The following is a 12,971-nucleotide window of genomic DNA, read 5'->3' on the forward strand; positions in this document are numbered from 1 at the left end:
ACACACACACACACACGTGCATGTATGTGTGTGTGTGTTTATGTGTGTGTACTTACAAACACACACACACACACACACACACACACACACACACACACACACACACACACACACAGCACCCCAGTCCTGCAGGAAGTGAGGTTGTGTACGGGCCATTACAAAGATCAAGGTGTCAGAGGATGGATGGATGACGTGTGTGTGTGTGTGTGTGTGTGTGTGTGTGTGTGTGTGTGTGTTGGGAGGGCGTGTAGAATATTAAAATAGTAATAACTATGTTTTTCCCATGCTCTATTAATATTTATTAACTGACAAACGTTTTAAAGTTGTACTTTCCACAGAACACAGCCTCTATTGACAACCTTGGTGTTATTGCTTCAAGATGTGTCGTGAGGGATTGTGGGTGATGGAGTTCGTTTCAGGAGACTCTTCCTCCTGGACGAAACTGAGTTGTAGCATCTTTCAATCGGGGGTGGGGGTAAGCCGTGTACGTGTACGAGAAACGGTGTGTGTGTGTATGTGTCTGGAGTCGTCCGTTCAGTGGTGCAAGAGCGTCCCCGGCCGGTCAAAGCTGTGAAGTGAAAACGCGAACGTCCATCCATGTAATCACCCTTTTATTACACTGTCATTACACGTTAGGGCTTCTTCAAGTACCTCAGCGTCCACTAAACACACACACACACACACACACACACACACCAGCCTGCTCCTGAATGAAAGCCCGAGAGGATCAAGCACCCCAGATCAGCTGAAGACCCCCTCCAGGACATGTCCTCATCTGCCTCCTCTCCATCCCCACGCCACGTCTCCAGACGCATAAAACCTCAGAATGAAAGTGACGAAATAACTGACGCACTTCTTGCCTCATCAGCTGACTCACAGATGTGCGCCGGGGGGGGGGGGGGGGGGGGGGGGGGGGGGGCGGCGGGAGGTCAGTACCGGGCGCGGCCACGGGGAGCGCCATCGGGGCTCGGCTGCGTTGAAGCTGCGCAAAGAAGCCGGCGTGTTGTTTCCAGGAAGTGCAGAAGTTTTTGCAGGACGGGCATCAGATCGGAGCTCCGTAAGTCTGTGAGACCCGCTCGTCCGGGGACGGGGGGCGGCGGGGGAGTGTTCCGGTGCTTCCGGTCAGAGCAGGGAAAATCATATTTAACGGAAACGCGGGTTGAGCTTTCGTCCTCCCGGTCAGGGTCACGGATCGGAAGAGGTGAAGGAGGTGGTCCACTTCCGGGGGGTGGTTTCCAAACCTTCTTCTGGTTTGGGAACTTTTGTTTTGGAGAGCTTCTGGTCAGGTTCACTGGACGTGTTCTGAGGTCCAGGGTTGGTTCTCTGTCATAAAGAAACCGAAAGTGCTGGTGACGTCATGTGACGTCTCCATCCTTCCCCTCAGACTCACCTGTGTTTCTGGTTTTGTGTGTGTGTGTGTGTGTGTGCGTGTGCGCAGTCAGGGGGGTTTTGGGTTCAGGACCGGGTCCTCCCTTTCTTCATGTCTCCTCCGTCCTCCAGGCGATGGCAGAACCCAGGAGCTCCTCCATCGACGGGAAGCTGGCCGAAGAGTTCGCCTGTCCCTCCCACGTGGAGGAGGTCAAGGAGAAGATGGCGGCCTTTGCGAGGGGCCACGTGGCGGCGGGCCGGCGCGTGGTCCTCATCACGTCGGGCGGCACCAAGGTGCCCCTGGAGTCGCGCACCGTCCGCTTCCTGGACAACTTCAGCAGCGGGCGCCGCGGGGCCTGCTCCGCCGAGCACTTCATCGCCGCCCGCTACGCCGTGGTCTTCCTGCACCGCCACCGCTCGCTCTACCCGTACGCCCGCACGCTCGCCGCCGTCAACCTGCTGGACGCCCTGCGCTTCACCGCCGCCAGCGAGGTGGCAGTTGACCAGCGTGTCCTGCCCGAGGTGGCCGTGGCGTTGCGGCGCTACCAGGAGGTGAAGGAGAGCGGGCTCCTGCTCGCCGTGGAGTTCAGCACCCTGTCGGACTACCTGCACCTGCTGAAGGCGGCGGCGCAGGCGCTCAGCGCCATAGGTGCGGACGGCGTGCGGCTAAACCTCTGCGCAGTTCACTGCTAACCGCTAACAGCTTCTCTGCTCCGCACCCAGGATCCAACGCCATGTTCTACCTGGCCGCCGCCGTGTCCGACTTCTACGTCCCGGCTTCGGAGATGCCCGAGCACAAGATCCAGTCTTCTAATGGACCTCTTCAGGTGAGAGGGAACACACGCACAAAACCTTCTAGACAAACACCTTCTGCGGCAGCTTGTCGGTGAAAGATCTACCGCCGATCCTCCTCCAGCTCAGCATGAAGATGGTCCCGAAGATCTTGTCTCCTCTGGTGAAGGACTGGGCGCCGCAGGCCTTCGTCATCTCCTTCAAGCTGGAGACGGACGCCGGCATCTTGCTGGACAAGGCCCGCCAGGCACTGGACACCTACCGGCACCAGGTAGTGGTGGCCAACGTTCTGGACTCCAGGCGGGGCTATGTGATGGTGGTGACCTCGGATACGCAGACGGAGCTGATCCTCACGGAGGAGGACGTGAAGAACAAGGTGGAGATCGAGGAGAGGATCGTGAGCAACCTGACGTCGGCGCACGAGGTCTTCATCAGCCAGCAGCTGCTGGGCTGAGGACGCTCCTCGCGTGGATGATCATCCTGATCCTGCTGACTCCTGCTCTGCTCCCACAGTCGTTGTCTTCTTCTGCTGGTCTCCTCGGACAAATAAAGCTCTCTGGGCTGAACCCCAGTAAAAACCGCCGGGCGAGTTCAGGGTTTTTATTTGCTTTAAAAGAATAACAAACAGAAAAGAAAGGTGCTGTTCCACACCTTAAGGAACCTTCACCGCACGCAAAGGAGGAGGGTTCCTCCGGTTCTCCTCCAGGAACCGTCGGGGAACCCGGCCGTTACTTGAGTTTGATGCTCTTCTTGACTCCGGCTCGGATGCCGGACCTCTCTCCGCTGTACCTGGCCTCCTCCCGGCGGACCTCCCGGACCTGGAGACGTGGCGGGGGAGGGGGGGTCAAAGGTCAGCGCACGGGAGGGATTGTGTTTGGGCGTGGGGTCGGGGTGCTTACCTGTCCCTTTCTGCGGATCTTGGCCCGTCTGAACTTCTCCCGGTGTTTGACTCTGGGGTTCCGGTCGATCTTCTTCCTTCTGGGCGTCAGGCCTCGGTTCTTGGCCATCTGAGGAGAAGGTATAGGAGTGGACCACCGTGAGGGGAGATGCACTCGGTAGCCCCGCACCAAACGTGGTCGCCATGGCGATGAGGACCCTGATCAACATCTGGAGCAGATTGAGGTATCGGAGCTGGACGAGGATCATCATCCTCCTGGACGGAGCGGCACGTAGGACCCTCCGCCATTTTGGATCTTCACCACCTGTGCAGATGTTTCCCCCCCAAACCGAGGACACCTAACACAGTTCCCACCTGGAGGTGAAGTATCTCAGGAGTACCTGATAGGTGATGCCCCTCTTCTCGTCCTCTTCGTTGTCGTCGTACTCCTCCTCTTCCAGGTTCCTGTGAGAAGGTCACACGGTTGCTTCCTGGTGTCCTCGTCTCCTTCCGTCCCCCGTCCCCTCCAGACTCACCCTTCCTCTGCCGGCTGCTTCCTCTTCCTCTTCATCTTCAGCCGCTCCTCCACCTCCCTGTAGAAGCTCAGGGCCGCTTCCTGGTCCAGCTCCGAGTCCGAACCCCCCTCTTCTTCTGACACCTAAGACCACAAGCGGCTCCTCTTAGGATGGGCTCCTCGGGCCACCGGCACTTGGAGGGCCACCGGCGGCTCAACCTCACCTGCTTCTGGCCGCAGACGCTGGCCACCGGGCCCGACGCTGGCCCGCGGGGGGGCAACGAGCCCGACAGAAGACCACGCAGCTGGGGGGACAGGAGGGAGTCCACTGCTGCCAGCTCATTGATCAGCTGCATGCACACACACACACACAGGGTTCGGATCAGAGGATGTAATCACAATCACACACACACACACACACACACACACACACATATATATACACAGGTCTGGATCAGCGGAGACACACACACACACACAGGGTCCAGATCAGAGGACACACGCACACACACACACACAGACACACAGGGTCTGGATCAGCGAACAAGCGAACACACACACACACACACACACACACACACACACAGGGTCTGGCAGCAGACACGCACACACACACACAGGGTCTGGATCAGAAGACACACACACACACTCATATACATACACAAGGTCTGGATAGGCAGACACACACATACACATACTGAGGGTCTGGATAAGCAGACACACACACACACACACACACACACACACACACAGGGTCTGGATCAGAAGACACACACACACACATATATATATATACATACACAGGGTCTGGATAGGCGACACACACATACACATACTGAGGGTCTGGATCAGCAGACACACACACACACACACACACACACACATATATATATATATACATACACAGGGTCTGGATAGGCAGACATACACATACTGGGGGTCAGCAGACCCCACACACACACACACACACACACACGACTCACGTTCCTGTAGGCCAGCAGGCGTTGGATGACGGGGTGGTGGTGGACGGCGACCCGTTTGGCCTTCAGCACCAGGTAGAAGCTGATGTTGGTGCAGTAGCTGCAGGAGGAAGTGTGTGTGTATGAGTGTGTGTGTGTGTGTGTGGAAGGGGGGAGGTCAGAAGTGCCGGAGGTAGCTTCTCGTTAAAGATGGCGGGTAGAGACTTACTTGAGGTAGAGCTGCTGTTTGGTCCTCAGATAGTCTGCTCCCTGTGCAAGAGGAAATCGTCAGACCTGAACATCTCGGAGGCTCTACCTTCTCCCTCAGAGGGGTGGCTTCCAGTCTCACCTTCCCCGGTGGTATCCTCCCATCCTGGACCATCTCCATCAGCGGCTGCAGCTCCTCCTGCATCTCCACGAGCTGCAGACAAACACCAGCGTCAGCCGCCGGACAGACCTCCATGTGGGTGCACGTCCACGTGCGCGGACCTTTGACTTGAAGTCACGGATGAGCTCCATGAGCTCGGGCGACTCCTTCTGCAGAAGCTTCCTTTTCTCCTTCTGGGACATCTCCTGCAGGTCCTTCACGATCCTCTCCTCCTTCCCTGGCGCCTCCTTCTCGACCTTCTCCGCAGGAAAGTCCTGGAAGGAGGAACATCGGCGGGTTAGCTGAGCGACTCGGGGAAAAAAAAAAAAAAGAGCGGGAGACGCTCCGACCGGAACACCTGGAAGAAGCTGAGGTCATAATCCTCCTCGCTCAGATTTTCAGCCAAGCGTTTCTGGACGTTCTTGGCCTCCTCTTCCTCCTCCTGCTCCTCGGCCTCCAGCTCCTCGGGTTTCTTCCCCTCTTTAGTGGAGAGAAGAAGAGGCAGCAGATGTCAGACGGGTGGAAACCCGTGGAAAATCAGCCGGTAGCGAGGCGGCGCCTACTGGAGACCACGTAGTCTGTGTCGTAGAACATCTTCTTCTTGGTCCCCCAGGCCATTTCATTGGGAAGATCTGAGGAGAAACACACGGTCCTGTTAGAGCTGCGGGTCTGATCTTCCCACGGACACATCCTCGCCCGGAGAAGAACCTTCATCCTTGTCCCCATCCAGGTCGCTATCTGCGTCCGCCTCTTCCTCCTCTTCTTCTTCTGACTCGGAGACAGACAAGCCCATCAGTTCTTCCTGCAATGAGACCATGACGATGAGGGCAGAAGACGGCCTGGTGTTTGGCCTACGGACGGGGTTCGGGGACAACGTGGTACCTCATCGTCAGGATCCTCCTCATCGCTTTCCAGGTCAACTCCGCGGGCCAGAAGGTCCTGGGAGGAAGAAGAAGCGTCAGACTCCAGAAGCTACCGGAGTCAGGAGGTTCTCCGAGCTCCGGCTTACCTCCATCTTCTGCTGGTGGAACTCCTCGATCTGGTCCATGGCGTACTTTGCAGATGTCTGGCGGAAGGGGAATTGAGAAAAAAACAAACATATCAGGACTGTCCTCCACGCCGCCTGGTGACGTCACGGTGACGTCAAACACACGCAGCCACACTGACGAGTCCAAACAAATATCTGAGACAAATTAAAAAAAAACAAACAAAACAAACGAACGATCAAACTGAATTAAAGGGTTAAAAAACGTTAGATCGTGTTTGGTTTCAGGTAAAAACTTCTAGAGTTACGTGACTCGGGGCTGCGCGTTCCGGCTGAGTTCTCCCGGTTGCTGCTCACCTTGTCCGGTACCGGCGCCCCCAGCTCGGCGTCCGGCTCGTCCTCCACCGGCTCCGGTCTCCTCTGGACCCGCCTGCCGCTGAAACGGAACCCAGATCAAAACCCGGTTCCCGGTTCCGTCCGGTGATACCGAACCGCCCCCGGGTGGAACCCTCGTCCTCCGCTCGGTCACCGGTACACCGGACGAGCGGCCACCGGAGACGCGGCGGTTCCCGGGTCCCGTTCGACAAACTCACCGTTTGACTCCCACCATCTTAGAACCGGAACCAGCGGACAGTCACGGCTCTCTCCGCAGGCAGCAGCACCGGAATACCGGCGATCCTTCACTTCAGCTCGGGCGCAGCCATGTGCGTCCTGCTCCGCCGGCAGGATGGGCGACAGCGCCCCCTAGCGGCCCGGAGGGGAACTGGCGCTATCTATCTATCTATCTATCTATCTATCTATCTATCTATCTATCTATCTATCTATCTATCTATCTATCTATCTATCTATCTATTTCAGGAAACAATCCATTTTATTTTTAAAAGAAAAGGTGGATTTGAGACCATTTCTGGTTTATTGAATGTTTTAACCCCCCCCCCCCTTGAAGAAGTGAAAACCAGAGACAATACTTGTATCATGAGATGGAGACCTTTGGAGAACCAGGCGATTCCCTTTATTGATATGATCAGCAGCAACGCTTTTCAAAAGTTTACATTTGTACATCTTGGGCCTCCTGCTGGGGTGAGAGGCGGAGCCTAACCTGGACGGACAGCTGTCAATCAAATGACACGCATGCACATCTACAGACAATTTAGAGCCTTCAATGGACCTGCTGACTGTTTTTGGACTGTGGGGAGAAGATGGAGAACCTGGAGAGAATCCAAGCAGGAGAACATGGAGAGAACACAAGAAGGAGAGCCTTTGAGACAACCAGGCAGAAGAGCGTGGAGAGCTCAAAGACAGGAGAACACGGAGAGAACGGGGTAGGAGAACATAGAGAGAACACACATGGAGAGAGCCCACGGAGAGAACCCAGTCCTGACCCCTGACCTTCCAGTCCACCTCAGAATCTGCAGAAGATCAGCACCAATAAATGGACAGACAGCTAGACGTTGGTCTTCAGACGTCAGCGTGTTCCTTCTCAGAGCCAGTGTGCTTTGGACGAACTAACGCTGCAGAGGTCACAGCTGCCAGGTTCCACCTGGAGGAGGTTGTGGGGGATCCCCCCCTGGACCTCCTCCTTAGTCCTGCTCTGCTCTCCTGTCGGCCAGCGACCTCCAGTTGAGAGCGTAGCTGGTGTTCCGAGGACGTTCCCGAGGCAGGAAGGTCTTCGGAGGACGTTCCAGGGACGATTTGACTTCGTCGTTCCTCTTCTTCATCAGGACCAGAGCGGGCGTCACCAACTCCAGATTGAAGGCCTGCGTGGGGCGATGAAGAGCCAGAAGACCGCCGTGGGGATGACAAGGTGTTAAACACGTCTTGGAGGTGTCACGTGACCCGTGGACGTAGACGTCCTTCCACCAACAGAAAACATGGAGATGAAACTCACGCCGCCGCTGAGCTTCGGCAACGGGATCCTCCTCAGCTCCGGAGCCGTCTCGGGGTTGGAGGTGCTCAGGTCCATCATGGACTGGCTCAGATTGGACATGGAGAAGCTGGCTCCACTGCTGGGGTTCCGTGGAGGATTGAGCCTCTTCATGATGTCGCTGAGGGAGCTGAAGCTCTCCGACTGCGGGACCCTCAGGATCACGGGTTTCTGTGGGAGTGGAGACGTCAGTCAATTTCTGGATGGCGCCCTCAGGAGCGCCGCAGACGCCGCAGGCTCACCCTGGAAGACGGCATGTTGTCCACCAAAGGGACGGCTGCGCCGGACCTGTCCTTCCTCCAGGGTCCATCAGCCTGAGTCGGAGAGCTTCCCCGCTCGCTTCCTCTTCCCTCCGCCCCGGGAGGTCCTCTCTCGTCAGAAGAAGTGCTGCTCTTCTCCTTGGAAAGCTGCCGGGAGATGGCTCGCTCCACCCTGCGGGGGGCGCCAACGCTTCCGGTGGGTGGAAGTTCTCCTCAGAGACCCTCCCTCATATCGGAATGTGTCTCTCACCTTTGCAGGACCTCTGGAGAAGTTTCTGTTTCTCTAGAAGGAGATGCAACGGAGACGTGAGCAGGTCCGTCTGAGCCGAAGCCTCACAGCTCAAAGGTCAGACCGTGGAGAAAGAAACAAAAAGAAAAGGCCTCACCTGGAGAGCCAGGTGCCCTTCGTCGCCACGGGTGACCGTTCGTAAACCCTGTTGAAGGCAAACACACTTGGACCATGTGGAGGAGATGACAAGGTACGGGCGGGAAGCTCGAGATCCAGCATGAAGCCGGGGCCGTACCTTCTGGTCTCAAAGCCGTTGTGAAGACCGCCGAACCTGAGGAAGTCCACGGCTCCAGGCGGGGGGCTCTCCTTTCCCGTGGTCCCGTCTCCTTGCTCCAGAAGGTTCCCCGGTAAGCAGCGCGTCACACCCATGGCGTCCCAGTCCAGGCGGGAATCCGGCGGCGGGGACGGCGGCCCGGCGAGCTGGAACCTCAGCGGAAGCGGCTTCGGGGAACCCAGAGCCGAGGAGACGGGATGGCGCCACGTCACCTCCGCCGGGGACGCGGCGGAGCTCCAGACCTCCAGGGCCGGCAGCGAAGAGGCGAACAGGACACGGAACTCGTTGTCGAAGACGTCGACGACGGCGCCGGTCAGGACGGTGACCAGCTGTCGGTGGAGGTGGGCGTCCGTCCAGGTGAAGCTGCAGGACAAACACCCCGTGATCCCACGTCGGACTCGGGGAGCAGCTGCCGGCAGGCGGATTTTCTTACCTGTAGCTGCCGTGGATCACCGTCTCCAAGTCCACCAGGAGGAAGCGGTCCTTCAGCTCCCCGACCACCATCCGCCCCGACCTAGAGCAGAACGTCTTTCCTCCCAGAACCCGGACCCCGATGTTCTGCGGATGGAGATTGAGCAGAGGATCAACACACTTGATGTGGGTTGGAGGTGTCATTGGAGATACCGCCTCACAAAGACACAAAAACACACACACACACACACACACACACATTGCTCTGCACCTTGGTAGTCCAGATCCCGGTGGGTTCCGCAATATGGTCAATTATTCATTCGTATTCATTCATTCATTCATTCATTCATTCAATATCTACACCTCCTGTTCTGCATGCAGAGTTGCCAAAAGGAGCACCGGAGTTTGCACTGGACCAATCAGAGGGTTGCATATAGACATCAAACCGTCCTTCACACATGTGGACAATTTCAGGTATCCGATTACCTCCTTCTCGGAGGCCCTGGTCCTGCCGACTGACAGATGATCACCTTTGAAAGCAATTATCAGCCTCTAATCGAGTCGACGGATCTCCAGGTGAGTGACATGAGGAACGCCGGTGAACCGGTTCCTCCACAGGAAGTGCATTCCACGCACCGGGCGTGCATCCGACGCGTCGGGTATTTTAGCGGCGCGGACGCGGATCCTGGGCGTGGATCTGCAGGAGGGCACTCACCGGATGTCTGAGTCTGCTGGCCGTGAAGTTCTCCTTCACGGACCTGGCGTTGACGATGACGTAAACCGGGACGCCCCGCGAGGCGGCGGCGTGCAGGTCGCCGATCACCGTGCCGTCCGTCAATCCGTCGGTTACTATGGCGATAACCTGCGCAATGAAAGTGAGAAAGAAAAGTAAAAGCGATTTTTACACACCGTTTATCCGAAGGTCCTCCGAACGCGCGATCGAATGAAAGATCTCCCGAGGACCGGTGGTCGATCATTTAGCGAGAACCTCGAGATCTTCTTCACCTTCTGAAAGCCAATTAGTTTGGTTTTCATGTGGACAATCCAAAGAATGTGTTCCTACTTGGCGTGCCTGCTGGAGGTACCTCCTGACCACCTCCCGGACGGAGGGCTGGCCCTCGGCGGGGGGGCTGGTGTGGACCGTCACGGTGTCCCTCCTGCGTCCGGGGGTCTTCTCGGGCCAGCCCAGGTCCAAGCAGGGGGGCGGGGTGTCCGAGCAGGAGGGAAAGTAGGTGGAGGAGAAGCGGGCCGAGTCCCGGGTCTCGGCGCCTTGGTCCGGTCTGGGCGCGAAGTCCCGGGCCCAGGAGGACATCTGGCCCACCTCCTCCGGGGACAGGAAGCAGCCGGGGGGCGCGGAGCCCACGGCGCTGTAGAAGGCCTCCGGGCCGGAGCCCAGGAGATGCTCCACCGCCTGCCGCTCCCTCTCCGAGTGGAGGAACTCGGGGGAGGCCGAGTCCAGCGGGTGGAACACCGCATTCTCGTCCAAGCTCTGCTCCTGGGAGTTGGACATTCCTCCGACGGGCTTCCGACGCCGTGTCAGGGTTTCCCGCGGACGGCCTCCAGCCGGGCCGGCGTTCTCATCGCGAGGAGATCTGCGGGTCCGTCTCCGAGCGGCGGAGAACGACTCATCTCCGCTCGGCGTCTTCCGTCCTCCCTCCTCCCAGCCCTCACGGGTGACTGCGGCTCAGATTCCAGAGATTCTGAGCAGCAGACGGACGGGTTGGGGTTGGCGTCGGCTGTCGTCACCCCGCCGACTCCTTCTCCTTCTTCTTTGTGAAGCGGCGAGTCCTTCAGATTCAGCGGCTGGTATGCATCTCCTCACTTGTGTGACAGAGCAATGTTCACCGCGCGCCCTGCGGTAGGCCGCCGCAGGCCCCGCCCCCTTCTCTCCGGACCGGTCGGGCCTGACGATCGGCTCTGTCAACCGGAACACATGGGCGCTCCCGCTGGAGAAACGTGACAACTGCAGGGGTTGTTGGAAATACCTGGCGGTGGGTAGGGTGGGGTGCGGTGGGATGGGGGCGCTCTCAGGAGCAGAAAAGCGATTAGCTGACGGGTGAGGCCCTGAGGCCCCGCCCACCCGTCCAAAGCCACCTGCAGGAACAAACACTCAGACACACCGCTCCTTTGAATCGCCGAGGCTCTTTACACTTTATTATTCTCTGCATCTGCTGGTGGAGTTACAGCCACTTCTGTCTCCACGGTGATGAGGTCATCCCGAGGTTACTCCCCGGCGGCGGCGGGCAGGCGGGACACGTCGTCGCCTCGCGTCCGGGCCTGGAGCTCCCTTGTCTTCTTCTTCTTCTTCTGCTACTACCGCGCTGGCGTGTGTCTCAGTGTTTCTTGCGCAGGTGCACGTAGAGGACGCCGCTGAGCAGGAGCAGCGGCACGCACAGCCAGGCCAGGATGAAGCAGTAGCCGAAGCGGCCGCCCTTCAGTTCCCTGGGGTCGTTCAGGATCTCCTCCCGGTGGAAGGTGAAGATCAGGCAGGCGGCGAAGTCCGTCAGGCCTGTGGGAGGCACGGCGGAGTGAGGAGAAGGATTCTGCACGGGTTCTGACGGAGGAAGCCGAGGAGGTCCGGACCTGCGAAGGCCTGGCAGAGGCCGGTGAAGTAGAAGAGACCCCCCCTGGACATGGTGAAGAGCTGACCCAGGAACACAAGGAAGGAGATGGAGGAGAAGACCACGGAGAGCACCATGAGGGCCTGGACGGACTGGAGCCATTCTGCGAGGTCGGGCGGGGGGTTAGCGGTTCCAAGGACGTCTAGGAGAAGTGAGAAGGAGCACGCGGACCTTACCGCTCTCGTCGGTGGCGGCGCACAGCCAGGTGTTTGAAGCGTTGTCATGGAAACAGTTGTACCAAAGGTCGGTGATCTCGGTCTCCGCCCAGATCCACCAGGACTGCGGAGGGAAGGGGAGACATTGACCGAAGGCCAGAGAAGAACGCCGGAGGTTCCTCCCGGCCGGGCGCTCCTCACCTTCTCCAGCATCGCGACCAGGAGCATGGCCAGGGTGGCCAGGTGCAGCACGGTCAGGGAAACCAGGAGGCAAACCATGGCGGCCGGGAGAGGACGGCGACGGCAAGGTCAGCGCTGAAGACGGAGGAGAACCCGGGAGGTCAGCAGGCTCCGGGCGGAGAAGAACTCGGGAGCAGGATTCACACTAAACCAATCTTTTGTTTGTTTCTCCTTCAGCCATTACTCCGGACTCTCAACCCGGGCCCCTCCATCCGGCCCCGCCGCCGCCGCTGCTGCTGGGGAGGAGGAGGAGGAGGAGGGTCGTCTATCTGGAGATCCACATCAGTCTCTGAGGAGCAGATCAGAGAGCAGAGCCCTGCTGCTGGGGGACGACACCGCTCAGATAGCGGGGGAGGACAAATGCAAAATACAGCGACAAAAAAAAAAAAATGAAATGAAATTAAAGAAACAAAAGCATGTGAGATTGACAAATAAATGGACATGAATTTTTGGAAATCTGATGAAACATCATATTTTCTTCTGTGACTCAGAACTGATGAAACAAGAGGAGAGCCAGTTCCTCTATTATGGTCTGCTCGGTTCTGGTTGCTTCTATCTCAGGAACATCTGGCTGGACCAGAGCGCGGAACCCTCAGGAACAACAGCCTGCGGTTTCAGTGTCCTTCAAGAAACTGTGCGTGCACGGCTACCAACACGTCTGGACTATCCCGATCTAGAAGAGGTCCGGCGTGGAGAAGCAGAGCACCGGGGAGAACCTCCGGCTCCGGGACGTCCGCTCGGGATAAGGGTTTAACCGCTCACCTGAGTTCTCACCAGGTTCTCACCTGAGAAGGTCGAGTCCAGCGGGTTCCCAGATGTTTCCTCTCCGTCGTGCGTCCTGAGGAGCGGAGGAATGCGCGCGGATGGAGGAGGAGGAGTTCCCTCCACCCATTTCCTCTCGGCTCTCGGCCGCCCTCCCCCTCAACATCTCGGTC

The 12,971-nt window shown here is 58.0% G+C and overlaps 4 protein-coding genes across 7 annotated transcripts; 1 reads left to right on the plus strand and 3 right to left on the minus strand.

The window, feature by feature from the left end:
- Positions 1 to 972: 972 nt before the first annotated feature.
- Positions 973 to 2,741, plus strand: ppcs (phosphopantothenoylcysteine synthetase). 2 transcript variants are annotated; one of them, XM_086149587.1, is made up of 4 exons: positions 973 to 1,057; positions 1,501 to 2,017; positions 2,092 to 2,195; positions 2,285 to 2,741. In XM_086149587.1, the coding sequence occupies exons 2-4, from the start codon at positions 1,504 to 1,506 to the stop codon at positions 2,612 to 2,614; spliced, it is 948 nt and encodes a 315-aa protein (XP_086005713.1). In that variant the 5' UTR covers positions 973 to 1,057; positions 1,501 to 1,503; the 3' UTR covers positions 2,615 to 2,741. The 2 variants fall into 2 exon arrangements, with proteins under 2 accessions (XP_086005713.1, XP_086005714.1); XM_086149588.1 differs by having other exon boundaries at positions 1,006 to 1,065.
- Positions 2,742 to 2,745: 4 nt separating this feature from the next.
- utp3 (UTP3 small subunit processome component) lies at positions 2,746 to 6,592 on the minus strand. 2 transcript variants are annotated; one of them, XM_086149585.1, is made up of 16 exons: positions 6,456 to 6,592; positions 6,220 to 6,298; positions 5,887 to 5,943; positions 5,760 to 5,816; positions 5,586 to 5,679; positions 5,441 to 5,509; positions 5,236 to 5,357; positions 5,000 to 5,152; positions 4,860 to 4,931; positions 4,740 to 4,780; positions 4,535 to 4,631; positions 3,776 to 3,901; positions 3,574 to 3,695; positions 3,439 to 3,502; positions 3,060 to 3,167; positions 2,746 to 2,978 (listed from the first exon to the last, which is right to left on the minus strand). In XM_086149585.1, exons 1-16 carry the CDS (start codon positions 6,470 to 6,472, stop codon positions 2,889 to 2,891), a joined length of 1,368 nt encoding a protein of 455 aa, XP_086005711.1. In that variant the 5' UTR covers positions 6,473 to 6,592; the 3' UTR covers positions 2,746 to 2,888. The 2 variants fall into 2 exon arrangements, with proteins under 2 accessions (XP_086005711.1, XP_086005712.1); XM_086149586.1 differs by having other exon boundaries at positions 6,220 to 6,292; positions 6,456 to 6,578.
- A 246-nt stretch (positions 6,593 to 6,838) lies between these two features.
- sack1e (scaffolding CK1 anchoring protein E) lies at positions 6,839 to 10,904 on the minus strand. Its single transcript, XM_086149589.1, has 9 exons — positions 10,084 to 10,904; positions 9,736 to 9,882; positions 9,043 to 9,167; positions 8,571 to 8,972; positions 8,433 to 8,480; positions 8,297 to 8,329; positions 8,029 to 8,218; positions 7,751 to 7,957; positions 6,839 to 7,619 (listed from the first exon to the last, which is right to left on the minus strand). The coding sequence occupies exons 1-9, from the start codon at positions 10,528 to 10,530 to the stop codon at positions 7,443 to 7,445; spliced, it is 1,776 nt and encodes a 591-aa protein (XP_086005715.1). The 5' UTR covers positions 10,531 to 10,904; the 3' UTR covers positions 6,839 to 7,442.
- Positions 10,905 to 11,143: 239 nt separating this feature from the next.
- emp3a (epithelial membrane protein 3a (MAM blood group)) lies at positions 11,144 to 12,970 on the minus strand. Of its 2 annotated transcripts, XM_086149597.1 has the most exons (5): positions 12,822 to 12,970; positions 11,998 to 12,111; positions 11,818 to 11,920; positions 11,604 to 11,744; positions 11,144 to 11,529 (listed from the first exon to the last, which is right to left on the minus strand). In XM_086149597.1, exons 2-5 carry the CDS (start codon positions 12,073 to 12,075, stop codon positions 11,354 to 11,356), a joined length of 498 nt encoding a protein of 165 aa, XP_086005723.1. In that variant the 5' UTR covers positions 12,076 to 12,111; positions 12,822 to 12,970; the 3' UTR covers positions 11,144 to 11,353. The 2 variants fall into 2 exon arrangements, with proteins under 2 accessions (XP_086005723.1, XP_086005724.1); XM_086149598.1 differs by lacking the exon at positions 12,822 to 12,970 and having other exon boundaries at positions 11,998 to 12,813.
- Between the last annotated feature and the right edge of the window lies 1 nt (position 12,971).

Source organism: Fistularia commersonii, chromosome 7 (assembly GCF_037954325.1).
Source record: "Fistularia commersonii isolate RoL2024-O1a breed Wild chromosome 7, RoL_Fcom_v1.0, whole genome shotgun sequence".
Taxonomy (NCBI): Eukaryota; Metazoa; Chordata; class Actinopteri; order Syngnathiformes; family Fistulariidae; genus Fistularia; species Fistularia commersonii.